Source organism: Alexandromys fortis, unplaced genomic scaffold (genome assembly GCF_014885135.2).
Source record: "Alexandromys fortis isolate MF-2015 unplaced genomic scaffold, M_Fortis_MF-2015_v1.1 scaffold_51, whole genome shotgun sequence".
Lineage (NCBI taxonomy): Eukaryota > Metazoa > Chordata > Mammalia > Rodentia > Cricetidae > Alexandromys > Alexandromys fortis.
In genome coordinates, this window is record NW_026067925.1 from 5,710,020 (window position 1) to 5,725,488 (window position 15,469).

The 15,469-nt window shown below is 43.5% G+C and overlaps 1 protein-coding gene across 1 annotated transcript in view; it reads left to right on the plus strand.

The window, feature by feature from the left end:
• Positions 1–15,469, plus strand: part of Catspere (catsper channel auxiliary subunit epsilon) — a 90,255-nt gene that overhangs the window by 22,123 nt on the left and 52,663 nt on the right. Inside the window, exons 5-6 of the mRNA XM_050143124.1 lie at positions 291–360; positions 2,307–2,377. Of these exons, the coding sequence (XP_049999081.1) occupies positions 291–360; positions 2,307–2,377 (141 nt within the window). The remainder of the gene's footprint in view (positions 1–290; positions 361–2,306; positions 2,378–15,469) is intronic.

Below are 15,469 nucleotides of genomic sequence, written 5' to 3' on the forward strand. Positions count from 1 at the left end.
AAAAAAACCAAAAAAAAAAAAAAAAAAAAAAAAAAAAGGTTGTGTGTGGGTGGATTTTTTGTTTGCTAGTTTGGTTTTTTTGAAACAAGGTTTCACTGTGTAACAGCTCTAGCTGTCCTGCTCTATAAACTAGTCTGGTCTGGCCTCAAACTCACAGAGATCCACCTGCCTCTACATCCCAATGCTGGGATTAAAGACGTTTACCACCACTGCCCAGCACGGGTGGATTTTTAATCAGGCTCAAATACATTTGTAATGATTTCCTCTTTTCTGTTCTTTCTGAATACTAGCTCTCCCACAACACTGTTACATTGTGCTACACCTGGCGTCCATACCATAAAACCAAATGTCGGAGGCCAAGTAAGTTGATTTTAGTGATGTTTTATTGAACTTTGAAAAATAATCACTGTTACATTCTCATTTGGCCTTTCCAATACAAATTGTCTTAAATAATTTTAGTCATAACTACAAATTAGAGCTATTTTGATGGTGTGGGAGGAGGTCCTTCTGTCTATGTGTTGCTTTTATTGGTTAATAAATAAACTGCTTCGGACCTATAGCAGGGCAGAACTTAGCTAGGCAGGGAAAACTAAGCTGAATGCTGAGAGAAAGAAGGACAGAGTCAGAGAAAAGCCATGGAGCCACTGGAGACAGACGCTGGGAGCTTAACCCGGTAAGCCACAGTCATGTGGCGATACACAGATTAATAGAAATGGATCAAATTAATATGTAGGAGTGCGCCAATAAGAAGCTAGAGCTAATGGGCCAAGCAGTGATTTAAATAATATGGTTTCTGTGTGATTATTTCGGGTCTAAATTAGCCAGGCAGCTGGGAAGAATAAGCGACCTCAGCCAACATTTTTTTTTTTTTTTTTTTGGTTTTTCAAGACAGGGTTTCTCTGTGGTTTTGGAGCCTGTCCTGGAACTAGCTCTGTAGACCAGGCTGGTCTCGAACTCACAGAAATCTGCCTGCCTCTGCCTCCAGAGTGCTGGGATTAAAGGCGTGCACCACCATCGCCTGGCTCTCAGCCAACATTTTGAAATTACTGTCAGTCTGTCATTTTTCATATCAGAGTATAAATTGTGAAATTATATCTAATTTTTACTTCAGTTTCCTTTCTTTGTATGTGTTCATTCATTCATTTATTCATTCATGATGCTGGAGATTGAACCCAAGGCCTTGGGCATCCTTGGCAAGTACTGAGCCATTCAACTAATACCTCAACCCTACTATTTAGCCTTTTCATCACTTAGCATGCCAGCATCCTGACCGTTAATGATGCTCTCAGAAGAATAGGTTGTTATGCCCAGATTCGTGAAGGAGACCGGGTCCCTTATGTAAAATCAAAGAGCCTTTATTTTATACAAGTTTGCAAACTTGGTCTCTCCATGTGTCCAACATATTGGAATAATCAGAGAGCCCTAAGCCCCGAGCTCAGTTAGAGTTGGGTTTTTATAGTAGTAAAGGTGGGGGTGAGGGATTTCTAAGGTTCAGCCCCCCTGATTGGCTAATGTTTGTCTAGGGGTGTTCTGGTGAGTACATGCTGGCAGGTGATCCTATCTACAATGGATGGAACATTAGGTATTTCCTTTGGATGGTCTGTTCTTGGTAGTGCCTGGGTAATCTCAGTTTGTGGTCCTTCCTGCCACCAGGTATTGCTTCAGTGTACTGAGACTCAGGCCTCCATTAAACTCATCATGGCTGGGTCCTACACTGGCAGGTGATAATGGCTGGAAGTTAAGAACTTCCTTGGGGTGGTCTGTTCCTATTAAGCTTATCATGGTTGGCTCCTACAAAGTCTCAAGTCACACATTCCAATGGCCATACTCAGGACCAAAAGCAAACTGAAGACCCATCTTTTATTCCACTTCCCTTTCTTCAATTCAAGAAAGCACGTGTGAATGCAAACCAATGACACTGGGTCTGCTGATTTAGAAAAAAAAAAAAAAGGTAGTCGGAACAACCCAAACCACTTCCACACATTGACAAACATAACCTGTCCCCTGGGCAGCTGAGAATCACTGATCCAGAAGATGAGTAGAAGCATACATCCATGAGAAAAATAGGATAGACATAATAATGATAGCAGGTTGCCAGACATCTCCAAAATTTGCCATTCATTCCAGTAACTACAGAGAAGCTGAGGAATTGAATACTTTCTGTATGTATGTTATTAATTCTAGTCTAAAATCTACTTTTCTCTACTCTTAGATAAGTAACAGTTCTTCTGTGATGCTCAGGCTTATATCCCTATTGGTATATATCTCAAATTTAACTTATTTTTCTCTTTTGCAATTCTTTTTAGACCCAGGAAGAGGAACGCCATTTGATTGTGGGTGAATCTCATGTTTGCTTCTTGTGGTATTTTAAAGTTCTGTAAGTAATATGCACTAGAAAAGTAATTAAAACTTTTACTTAGCTCCCACTTAAAAGAAATCACAGATTCGTTATCCATATCATGATTAGCATACAAACCTTTATCCACCAACCAAGGTGTTCTCAAATGTATTGCCAAAGCAGTATTGAATTAGAAGTTATAAAAATATCAACAACTACAATTTGAACACTTACTGCAGCTACATATCTGTCTGTCTGTTTTCATACAGGGTCCCTCTGTATACCTCTGGCTGTCCTGGACTTGGCTTATAGACCAGGATGGCCTCCATTCCATGACAGTCCTCTCGCCTTTGTTGCTGGCAGGCTGTGACCACACAGTATACTATAACATCCAGATTCATTTTTTATACACATTCTTTTTCTTGGTTTTCATAATGACTACAGATGTGTAAGAATCGTTATCTTTATTTAATAGGTAAGGAATTTTTTAGCATCATGGTGAAGGCAGTATATATTTTATGGATGAATGAAATTTACACCTCTTTATCTACTTTGCACATGTTTTCTTAAAGCAAAGCTTCCTTCTGCTTCCTTAAAAAAAAAAATCATTGTTTATGTGACTTATGTGACCATAATGCTACAACCCACTTTACACTGGCTACATTAAGGATTGGCCTGTGCCCTGGTCAGAAGCAATCAGAACACACATCTGCAGGAAATCATGGTTATTGCCACTAGCTTCATCATCTTTGAATGGTCCCTGGACATCAACTTCTCCAGAATCTCACTGAGGAGACATTTTGAGTCTCTGGTACTCATGAAAATATAAGGATTCTGTCCTTGTTCTCAGTCACTAGCCTCCCCTCCATGGGTTCTGAAACCACTGAGCAACTAACAAGGGTAAATTTGGAAGTAAAAACTCCTGATAGGCCTGGATTGTGACCTCCCACTGTGACCAGATGGGCTGCTTTCTGCTTCCCTTAAAGGAGAAAGCTTGGGAGCTACCAGAGAGGAAAACCTATCTTGATGGACTGAGTGCCTGTGTCCCCACCCAAGTTCATACTTTAGCTGTCGGTGTGGGGCTTTGGGAAGTGATTAGGTCATAAGGATGGAACCCTTCTGGACAGCATTAGTGCTCTTATGTCAGAAACTCCCTACCCTATTCACAGTGAGACACTGTCATCTATGAACCAGGAAGTGGCCTACTCCAGACAGTGGAGCCTGCAGCACGCTGATTGTGCACTTCACAATGTTAAAGTCACCCACTTGGCAGTTTCACTATAGCAAAACAAACTAAGATATCTGCAGAGAAACCCCAAGACTCATTTAATGGATTACTGTTCTCACTTATGCACACTGAGTACCAAGAGCTGAGACTAACAGATGAGCCTCCAGACAGCCCTGAGCCAGTTTTACCTCCTCCACAAAACAGACCTGCTATCCAGGAAGTAGCTAGCCCAAACTCCCCCCGGAAACTGTGTGGAATACTTCATAGTGTGTCCATGCTTTTCTTCTAGAGTTTACCAACTGTGCTCATTAGTTTTATGCCAACTTGACACAAGCTAAAGTTATCCCAAAGGAGGGAACCTTGATTGACAAAAGGCTTCCATAAGATCCAGTTACAGGGCATTTTCTTAGTGATTGGTGGGATAAGGCAAGCCCTTGTGGGTGATACTATCCCTGGGCTAGTGGTTCTAGGTTCTATAAGAAAGCAGGCTGAACAAGCCAGAGGAGCAAGCCGGTAAGCAACACTCCTCCATGGCCTCTGCCTCAGCGTCTGTCTCCAGGTCCCTGCCCTATTTGAGTTCCTCTCCTGACTTTCTTCAGTGATGAACTGTTTGTTGTACGGCACTGGGTGAAATAAGCCCTTTCCTCCCTGAGTTGCTTTTGGTCATGGTGTTTTCATCACAGCCATAGTAACCCTAACTAAGACACCAACTATATGTTGTAATACTTTATCTTTAGCTTTTCATTTTTAAAATAAACTGAGTCAATATGTTTGCTTTTCTATAAATTACCTCCTTCGCTAAAATTTTTTTTTTAAAACTCCATCAGTATTTAAGCAAGAATCTTTGGTTCTTCACCTTTCTGCTGCAAGGCATTTGTTTGCAACTGAAGAACCCAGAAACACGAAAACCTGTGTGCCTCTAGCCTATACACATATCCTAGAACTGGAGCCCACAGCTGCTGTGTACAGAAGTTAGCCTTTAACCCCTCTGTGACTCACCGCCCTACACCCCTTCTGGCTATGGGAGGAAAGCAGCTGTGTCAAGATAGCCACAGGCTTTTGCAAAGATTTTGAACTAACACCTGTAATCAAAAGTTATGAATCTCAGCGGTGAGTTCGAGGCCAGCCTGGTCTACAGAGTGAATCCCAGTTCAGCCAGAGATATACAGAGAAACCCTGTCTCAAAAAAAAAAAAAAAAAAGTGTGAATCTCAGAAAATGTGACCCAAGGCCTAAACTCAAGATTGTAAAACTTCCTTTGACTCACCACCTGTCTTGTGGTTTTTGCTATAAGAGGCTTGTAGCCTCCCCTTGGAGTCACAGTGTCAGAAGCCCAAATTCTGCCTGTGGCCCTAGCTAGCTAGAAGTTTTTGATACCCCAGGGTGTTTGGAATAAAGCTTCCTTCTTGTTAGTAGACTTTGGTGGTCTAGTCTACATTATTGGCACAACTCGAGGACACAGTATTTTGGGGGCTCACCCGGGATTGTGCAATTCTGGAAGGACACTGCAGTCTCTGGCAACTTTATTCTACTGGTTCAGGCCAATCAGTATGCTTTTCTCTGGTTTTTGTAACTGATATATAGACAAGCTGGGACTCAATAGAGAGCAGGCGAACATACCGTTGATCTCTGAGCCTGAAGGGAACAGGGGACACCTCAACTCCTCCTATGACTGTTGGGTCATTCATTTGCAGCCCATGGGGACTGGTTCAGGACCATGTAGCCCATTTTGTAGCGTTCTTCCTTCTTTCTGCCCAATTTTTGTCTCCTTGTTTTCGTTTACTCCTAGTCTTATTTAGTGTTGGTCTCCTTCTTGTACTTGCTTGTGAATTAATTTCCACCATGGGTCAAACTTCCTCTAAATCTAAGCCCCTCTTGGACCTCATCCTTTCTCATTTTCAGGACTTTAGGAATGCAGCAGCATTCTCTGCCACCTGTGTGAAACTGGGGCATCTTAGGGTCATTTGTTCAGCAGAGTGGCCAGCCTTCCAAGCGGGATGGCCTCCTAAAGGTTCCCTTGATCTTAAGCTTATTCTTAGGAACCAGGACATGGCTTTAACCATCAGACCATCCAGACCAGGTCCCCTACATTGTGGCCCGATGTTATCTTCTGGTCAACCCCCACTTTCCTGGTTAAAACCCCATTCTATCCAACATTCTATCCCAGAAATATGGGTAGAGACCAACCCCCCCAGTGCTAGCAATCCAGCAGCCCCCAGTCATAGTTGCCTTAGAAGTAAATACACAACCGGTCCAGGCAAGGTAGTGTCCCAGGACTCCAGAAGCCAAACTCGGCATCACTAACCACATCAACCTGCTCCTGGAGTACAGAATTCTAGTGCCTTGCCAGTATCCATGGAACACCCTGTTTCTGTCAGTCAAAAAGCCAGGACCAGTGATTACCAGTGGGTGCAGGACCTTAGGGATGTTAACAAATGGGTTGAAGATATTCATTCAACTGTTCCCAACCCCTATGCCCTCCCGAGCTTCCTCTCACCATAGCTCCAAGTTCACTCAGTTCCAGACCTTAAAGATACTCCTTCTTCAAAGCCTGGCATTGGTGGCTCACACCTTTAATCCCAGCACTCTGGAGGCAGAGACAGGCAGATCTCTGTGAGTTCAAGGCCAGCCTGGTATACAGAGTGAGTTCCAGGACAGGCCCCAAAACCACAGAGAAACCCTGGCTTGGACAAAAAAAAAAAAAAAAAAAAAAAAAAAGACACTGGAAGCCAAGAGCCTAACCCTAGAAGCCAAGAGTCAGCCTGTCTTTGCCTTTGATAGGCATGACCCAGGCCGGGACTTCAGCAGGCAGCTCACCTGGACCCACCTACTCCAAGGATTTGGGAACTTTTGAACCATCTTTGATGAAGCCCTGCATGAAGACTTGAGAAACTACCAAGCGTCACACCCTGAAGTAAGCCTCCTTCTATATGTGCATGATCTTTTTTTTTTTTTTAAAGTGTATGATCTCTTGATTGCTTCCAAGGATCAAGGCTCTTGTTTACAGGCAACTAAAGACTTACTGCAAGTCTTAGATCAGCTGGGATATAAAGTGTCAGCTAAAAAGGCTCAGATCTGTGTCTCAGAAGTTACATGCCTGGGATACATTCTAAAAGAAGGTAAGAGATGGCTACTACCTGCCCCTAAACAGACCTTGGATATCTTGGCCCCTAAGACCCAAAGGCAAATATGAGAATTTCTAGGCTCAGCCAGATTCTGCCAACTCTGGATACCAGGATTTGCTGAAGTGGCCAAACCCCTATATGAGGCCACTCATAGTACTGAGGAGTCCTTCCTCTGGATTGAGACACAAGAAGGGATCTTTACAGCTACAAAGGAAGCCCTGCTAAAGGCCCCCACCTTATCTCTGTCAGACATAAACAAGCCCTTCCAACAATTCATAGTTGAGAGAGTAGGCGTAACTAAGGGGGTCCTGACTCCTTGGACCTTGGAAGCAACCTGTGGCCTATTTATCCAAGTGATTGGCTCCCATGGCCTCTGGATCATCACAGCTACAGCCCTCTTGGTCAAGGACACTGACAAACTGATTCTGGAGCAACCTCTAACCATAACTACTCCCAATTTAATAGAGGGGGTTCTCAAAAATCCTCCTGATTGGTGGATGACCAACGCCCAGTAGACACACTACCAGGCCTTGCTCCTCAATCTCCCTCACAATAGGTTCCTCCCAAGCACTTTTCTCAACATGGTGACCTTGTTGCCTAACCCAGAATCAGACATCATCCATGACTGCACAGAGATACTGCAGTGAGTACATGGAATGTGACCAGGCACGACTGTTTTACCCTGGCTAGACCCAGACCTCGCATACTTCCTGGACAGCCGCAGCTTCATTTGGGAAGGAACCAGGTATGCATGGGCAGCAAAAGGGACACCCCCAGAGACGGCCTGGGCCACAGCCTTGCCTCCTGGCACTTCAACACAAAAGACAGAATTATTCACCTCACCAAGGCCCTAAAGTTAGGAAAATTTTATCAATGTTTATATGGACAGCTAATATTTTGCCACAGTACATGTCCATGGGGCCATCTACAGAAAAAGAGACTTGCTGACTGATGGAGAAAATGCTATTAAAAATAAACAAGAAATCCTAGACTTATTATTGTCTACCCTTTGGCTCCCCAAAATACTGGTCCATTGCCCAGGACATCAAAAGGGAAATTTTTATGAAGCCCAGGGCAGTAGAAGAACATGTCATGCAGCTGAGGAGGCTGCCCTGGCCGCCACCAACTTACTGATAACACTCCAGACCCTGTGTTGCCTGAGATGCTGTATTATTCTGCCCGAGATGGTAAACACTTTACCTCTTTATCAAACATCTGGATTAAAAACCCATGGAGGTACACTGCAGACAAAAGAGTCATTATGCCAACCAAACTGGCCAAGTCCCTTATCTACCACATACCCAGGGGAACGCATTTAGGCCAAAGAGAATTAAAAGAACTCCTGGGACACTAAAAATTCAAAATTTTCATAAATCAATTGGTGGAGGACTATGTGAGTCAATGCCTCCCTTGCCAGGCTACTAACCCAGAAAAGAAAGAGCCCATTCAAAGCAAGAAGGAAAGAGAAACTTAGCCTGGAGTCCACTGGGAGGTGGACTCCATTGATGTTGATGTAAGACCTGGCAAATATGGACATAAATACCTCCTAATCTTTGTGGACTGTTGTAATAGGAGCGGTGGGGCTGTGTCCCCAGCACCCCGGCCGCCTGCTAGCTTATGCCCCGAAATAATTACATGGACACTGTATTCTTTTAAACACTGCTTGGCCCATTTCTAGCTAGCCTCTTCTCGGCTAACTCTCGCACCTGGACTAGCCCATTTCTGGGAAGATTCTGGCCTATGTCCATCCTGGGCTGGAGCTTCATCGCGCGCATCTGCCCGGGAGAGCAGAGCATGGCGTCTCTGAGCTCACTTCCTCTTCCAGCATTCTGTTCTGTTTACTCCTCCCACCTATGTTTTAACCTATCAGGGCCAAGCAGTTTCTTTATTGCTTAACCAATGAAATCAACAGATTGATATATGACACTCCCACATCAGTGGACACCTTTTCAGGCTGGGTAGAAGCCTTCCCCACTAAAAGAGAAATAGTACTCAAGAAGATCATTGATGGACTCATCCCAAGGTATGGACTTCCTTCTGTAATGGGGTCAGACAATGGACCAGATTTTACCTCTAAGGTAACATCTGATTCCCAGGATCTCTGGGAACCTCCCAATATCCACTCCTGTTACTTTTATTTGGAGACGCACAGACTTCTGGACAGGGCAGCTAACATCTGAGGTGTTGTAGACAGATTTTTGAAGTAGTCGCAATCTCTAAAACTAATTTGTGTCCTCGAATGCCAGAGCTAATATTCAATCAGATACCTGGGAGACCCTCTCCTAGGGGAACTCTCCAACTCGGTTCTCAACCTAGAAAAGTATGTTACTCTCTAGCTCTTTCTAAAATCTTTCAGGAGAATTTCTTTACATGTAATTTTTTTTAAATTTATTTATTTATTTATTAAAGATTTCTGTCTCTTCCCCACCGCTGCCTCCCCTTTCCCTCCCCCTCCCCCAATCAAGTCCCCCTCCCTCGTCAGCCCAAAAAGCAATCAGGGTTCTCTGCCCTGTGGGAAGTCCAAGGACCACCCACCTCCATCCAGGTCTAGTAAGGTGAGCATCCACGAAACTGCCTAGGCTCCAGCGAAACCAATAGGTCCAATAGAATCAAAAACCCGTTGCCATTGTTCTTGAGGTCTCAGTAGTCCTCCTTGTCCGCTATGTTCAGCGAGACCAGTTTTGACCCAGGCTTTTTCAGACCCAGGTCAGCTGGCCTTGGTGAGTTCCTGATAGAACATCCCCATTGTCTCAGTGTGTGGGTGCACCCCTCGCGGTCCTGAGTTCCTTGCTTGTGCTCTCTCTCCTTCTGCTCCTGATTTGGACCTTGAGATTTCTGTCTGGTGCTCCAATGTGGGTCTCTGTCTCTGTCTCCTTTCATCGCCTGATGAAGGTTAATATTCAGGAGGATGCCTATATGATTTTCTTTGGGTTCTCCTTCTTATTTAGCTTCTCTAAGAACCCGAATTATAGGCTCAATGTCCTTTATTTATGGCTAGAAACCAAATATGAGTGAGAACATCCCATGTTCCTCTTTTTGGGTCTGGCTTACCTCACTCAGGATGGTGTTTTCTATTTCCATCCATTTGCCTGCAAACTTCAAAATTTTTATATATATTATAATCCCAGTTCCCCTCCCTCCCCTCCTGCTACCCTACCTTTTCCCCATCTGCTCCTTAGAAAGGGTAAGGCTTCCCATGGGGATTCAATAAATTCTGTCACATCACCACACTGAGGCAGGACCAAGGCTCTCCCCCCTTGTATCAGGTTGAGCAAGGTTTCTCTTCATAGGAAATGGGCTCCAAAAAGGCAGATCATTCATTAGGGATTGCTCCTGGTCCCACTGCCAGTGGGCGCACAAACTGCCCAAGCCACCACTGTCACCTGCTTTCAGAGGGGGCTAGATTGATCTTATGCAGGTTTCCTGGTCATCTGTCTGGAGTCAGTGAGCTCCCACTAGTGTGGGTCAGCTTTTGCTGTGGGTTTCCCCATCGTGGTCTTGATCCAGGAGATCTGTCCAGTGGTTAGTTCCACAGCTAACCACTCTGTGTCTGCATTTCTGCATCTGCTTCCACCAGTCATTGGTTGAAGATTTTAGGAGATCATGTCTATGTCCCCTTCCTAGGCAGATCCAAGTGTGTCTCTATGTCCTCTTTTTGTCACCTCGCTTCTCTGGAGTTGTAAACTGTAGGCTGGTGATCCTTTGTTTTATGACTAATATTCACTTATGAGTGAGCATATTTGTCTTTCTGGGTCTGGTTTACTTCACTCAGATGGTTTTCTCCACTTCCATTCATTTGCCTGTGAATTTTAAGGTGGTGTTTTTTTTTTTAATCACTGAGTAGTGCTCCATTGTGTAAATGTACCACATTTTCTCTATTCATTCTTCAAGTTGAGGGGCATCTAGGTTGTTTCCAGGTTCTGACTATTATGAATAATGCTGCTATAAGCAAAGCTGAGCGAATGTCCTTGTAGTAGGAGTGTGCTTCCTTTGGGTATATGCCTAAAAGTGGTATTGTTGGGTCGTGAGGTAGATTGATTCCCAATTTTGTGAGAAACTGCCGTACTGATTTCCAAGGAAGCTGTACAAGTTTGCATTCCCACCAGCAATGGAGGAGTGTTTCTTTTTTTCCCCATCCTCTCCTGCATGAGCTGTCATCAGTGTTTTTGATCTTGGACATTCTGACAGGTGTAAGATGTAAAGTATCTCAAAGCTGTTTTGGTTTGCATTTCCCTGATGGCTAAGGATGTTGAGCAATCCCTTAAATGTCTTTCAGTCATTTGAATTTCTTCTGTTGAGATTTCTCTGTTTACATCAGTATCCCACTTTTAATTAGATTATTTGGTATTTTGGTGTTTAATTTCTTGAGTTCTTTGTATATTGGAGATCAGCCCTCTGTCAGATGTGGGGTTCTGTAAGCTTCTTGTATTTTCATAGGCATGTCCTTCTTTAGTTTGGGAGTTTTCTACGATTTTGTTGAATATATTTTCTGTGCCTTTGAGCTATACTTCTCCTTCTTCTATCCTCATTATTCTTAGTTTTGTTTTTTTTTCATGGTGTCTCAGATTTTTCTGGATATTTTGTATTAAGAATTTGTTAGATTTAACATTTTGTTTGACCAATGAACCTCTACGATATCTTCCACGCTTGAGATCCTCTCTTCCACTTCTTGTATTCTGTTGTTTATGCTTGCATCTTTAGATCCTGATTGTTTTCCCAGATTTTCATTTCCAGAATTCCTTCGGTTTGTGTTTTCTTTATTGCCTCTATTTCAGTCTTTAAGTTTTGAACCATTGCCTTCACCTGTTTGATTTCTCTTTCTTGATTTCTTCCAATTTTTTGTTTGTCTTTTTCTCCATTTCTTTAAGGGAGTTTTTCATTTCCTCTTTAAGGGCCTCAAACATTCCCCTAAAGTTATTTTTGGGTCATTTTGTCCTGCTTCATCTGTGTTAGGATGTTCAGGACTTGCTGTTATAAAGACACTAGTTCCTGGAGGTGCTGTATTTCTCTTTATGTTGTTGAGTGAAGTCTTACCCTGTTGTCTACTCATCTCTTCCTCCAATAGGTACAGGCAGAGCCTTTGCTTCAGGGGTGGTCTCTCTTTCTCCAATTGGTATAGTTGGGGGCTGTGATTCCATTGATCGTTCCTCTAAGTGTAGTCAAGGCAGAGCCTCCCGTGATCTCTCTTCTAGCTGCAGGGGGTTCTAAGACTCAAGTGGTTGCTCGCCTAGGTGCAGGTGCTCCTGAGGCTCTGTAGATCATTGATGTAGCTGGGTATCATGTACAGAGAATGATCAGGACACAGGTACTTTTTCCCCAAGTAACTTCTCTCTATAGGTTTTGGAAGTCCTTGCGGCCAGACTGTGCTGCTGCTGGGCCTTCCACTCCTCATGCTTCCACTCCTCCCGGGTGGGGCCGCCCAGCCATGCCACCACTGCTCACCCTTCTGCTCCTCCCTGGCAGGGCCACCTGACCCAGGAGAATTTCAAATGAAACATTACTATGTTTGCCCTGCTGTCTCTACCCCGTCCTGCACCAGTCAAAATGAATTCTGGTGTCCATCCTGGAGATGTGAAATGGGGCCCCTCTTGAAATGCTGGCAAGGACCCCTGTATAACAATATCAGCTTCTGTTAATAGTTTTGCCCAAAACTCATATTCTGTAACCCTATTATAATCCAAGTTAAAGGATGGGATGCTGCACACCCACAAGCTTATAGCTTCTGGGACTTGGGAAGATCTTGGGGATGTAGGTTATCTGAGTCTGGTAATGACCATGGAATGGCATTTACTATACAGTGATCACAGGTTAGGACTCTGGTCCTCCCCATGGGACTTTTTTACATGACCTCCTTTGGCCTCTCACGTCCTTGCAAATTAGCTCCAGACTACCTAGATAATCCAAAATGCCACCTCACCAGGGAGGAACTCACTTTTTATATGGGGTTAGGTCTTCTGGCCACATAGCCAACTGTAATGCTCAGGACTGTGTCCCTCACCAACAGAACAGCTTGTCCCTGGGAGGCCCCCCTCATCCTAGGTGACCTTCAAGGGCTTGCAACTCAACTATCCCATAGACAAAACTGCCTATTCATCAATATGACGAATATATATACTTTCACATGGTCTTCCAATACTCTTAACTTAAACAACTCCATCAAATAGTCACTCCAAGGGTCTTGGTATGCCTGTACCATGGTTTATACCCCTGTATATCAACTAACCTTTTCACCATGGGAAAATGACCCGAGATCTGTGTCTTAGTACAAATTGTCCCACGAATATATTGTGATGGCCGAGCTGGCAGGAAACATTTGGACACTTGCCTGGTCCAAATATAAGTGAGGAATGCCAGTCTTCATCCCCATAATGGTGGGAACAGGTATTGTGGGTCAAGCAGCCTAGAGAGTAGCAGCACTAATTATTAGCCAAGTCAGTTACAATAGTTTCTCTGAGGCCATGGAAAAAGACTTATTCTGCCTACAGGCAGTGACCTCATACCTTGTATAACAAGTAGACTATTTAGCAGAAATGGTCTAACCAAACAGAAGGGGACTCGACTCCTAAAACAAGGAAGGCTAAGTGCTGCCTTGGGTAAGTCCTGTTGTTTCTATGCTAACCGCTTGGGAGTCATTACAAATATTCTTCAAGAGCTCGATAAGAGTCTCCTCAAAGGGCAAAAAGAAAGACAACAATCTTTTTCCTGGTTCCATAAGCTCTTTGATTGGTCCCCTTGGCTAACAATCCTATTGTCCTCTGTTGCTGGATTGTTGTTTATTCTTTTGCTACTCTCAATGATCTGTCCATATGTGGTTAATGTGCTGATTAGATTTGTAAAATACCACATTTCTTCAATGGAACTCTTGATTCTCCACTCACAGTATGCAGCCATTGTTGTTTTGCCTGCCTAAAACACCCTGATTGGTCTAATAAAAAGCTGAATGGCCAATAGCAAGGCAGGAGAAAGGATAGAGGAGGCTGGTGTGCAGACAGTATAAACAGGAGGAGAAATCTAAGCTTGGGGGAAGAGGGAAGAGTGAGAAAAGAAGAGGAGGAGAGGAGGACAGCAGGGACCAGCCACCCAGCCACCCACCCAACCAGCCAGCCAGCCACCCAACCAGCCAGCCAGCCACCCAGCCAGTCAGAGTGAAAGAAGGAAAGAAAAACACTTAGAGCCAGGCAGAGGTGGTGCACGCCTTTAATCCCAGCACTCGGGAGGCAGAGGCAGGCGGATCTCTGGGAGTTCGAGGCCAGCCTGGACTACAAGAGCTAGTTCCAGGACAGGAACCAAAAGCTACGGAGAAACCCTGTCTCGAAAAACAAAACAAAAAAGAAGAAGAAGAAGAAGAAGAAGAAGAAGAAGAAGAAGAAGAAGAAGAAGAAGAAGAAGAAGAAGAAGAAAAGAAAGAAAGGAAGGAAGAAAAGAAAAAAAGAAAAACACTTAGAATAAAGAAAGTTAAAAAGCCCAGCAAAATGTAGTTAAAGAGAAATGGGATAATTTAAGTTAGAAAAACCAGCTAGAAACAAGCCAAGCTAAGGTGGGGCATTTATACGTAAGAATAAGTCTCCAAGTATTTATTTGGCAGTTGGGTGGTGGGCCCCCCAAAGAGAAAAAAAAAACAACTACACTTCTGCTTTGCCTCCTGAATGGCAGGATTATAGAGCAATGTTACTATACCTAGCCCTAGCTACATTCAACCTTGTTTTCTTCCCTATAAAGTTTTGGAATGATTTGTAAAATTTTGTTGAGATTTTATTTTTATTTATTTTATTTAGTTTTTGTGATACTGGGGATTGAGGCAGGGATTTATATTTGGTAGACAAATGCTGTATCACTCAACTACATCTGTGCCCCGGGGATTTGTGTTGTAATTTTGTAGACGGAGTTTTCTTTGGGCTGTCTGTAATTATTCAGCCACCTATAAGGCCACACGTCCGTGTCCTAAAGGCAGGCACATGTGGGCGGACCCTTGGGAACAAAGGGCCTGTGTGACCCACGTGTGCACATGCGTAGTTACCTCCACGTGTGACTCAATTAAAACCCTTGTGCGCATGCGTGGGTCGCCTGTCATCTGCTCATCAGCATGTGATGTAGTCACGGCATCCCCCTGTGTGCTTGTGAGGCAGCCTTTAAAAGCTGGAGGCTCTGTCTTTGCTCTCTCTCCGTACATTGTTTTCTCAGGCCTGCGTGCACTTCGCTTCTCTAATAAAGTTCTAAGTGGGTTTGTTCGCGTCTGGTGTTTTCTTCCCACTCGCGTCAGATCATTTCACCGCCAGCTCATAAAAAATGACATGGAGACTTCTTATTAATTATGAAAGCTCAGCCTGTAGCTTAGACTTACCCCACTAGCTCTTATAACTTAAATTAACTAATTTATATTCATCTATGTTTGCCTCATGGCTTTTTGCCCCTCTCTGTTACCTTGTACCTCCTGTTTCCTTTCCTCTGGCATCTCTGTGGCACCACGGATCATCTCCTCTCTTCTCTTTGTCCAGAAGTCCCGCCTAACCTCTTCCTGTCTAGCTATTGGCCATTTAGCTCTTAATTAAACCAATCAGAAGGTACCTTTCAAAGAGATATCTTCACAGTGTACAAAACTATTATTCTACAACATAATTTATTGTATTTTAATATTTTAATTTATTTAGGAATATTTCTACTCAAGAATATTATACAACATTCCATTTATTTTGGTTATTTTGTATGTCAAAATTTTGTTCATTTTTCATAAAGGTATGTGAATGTTAATTTTTCCTACTTACTTTGCATTTTGTTCCTA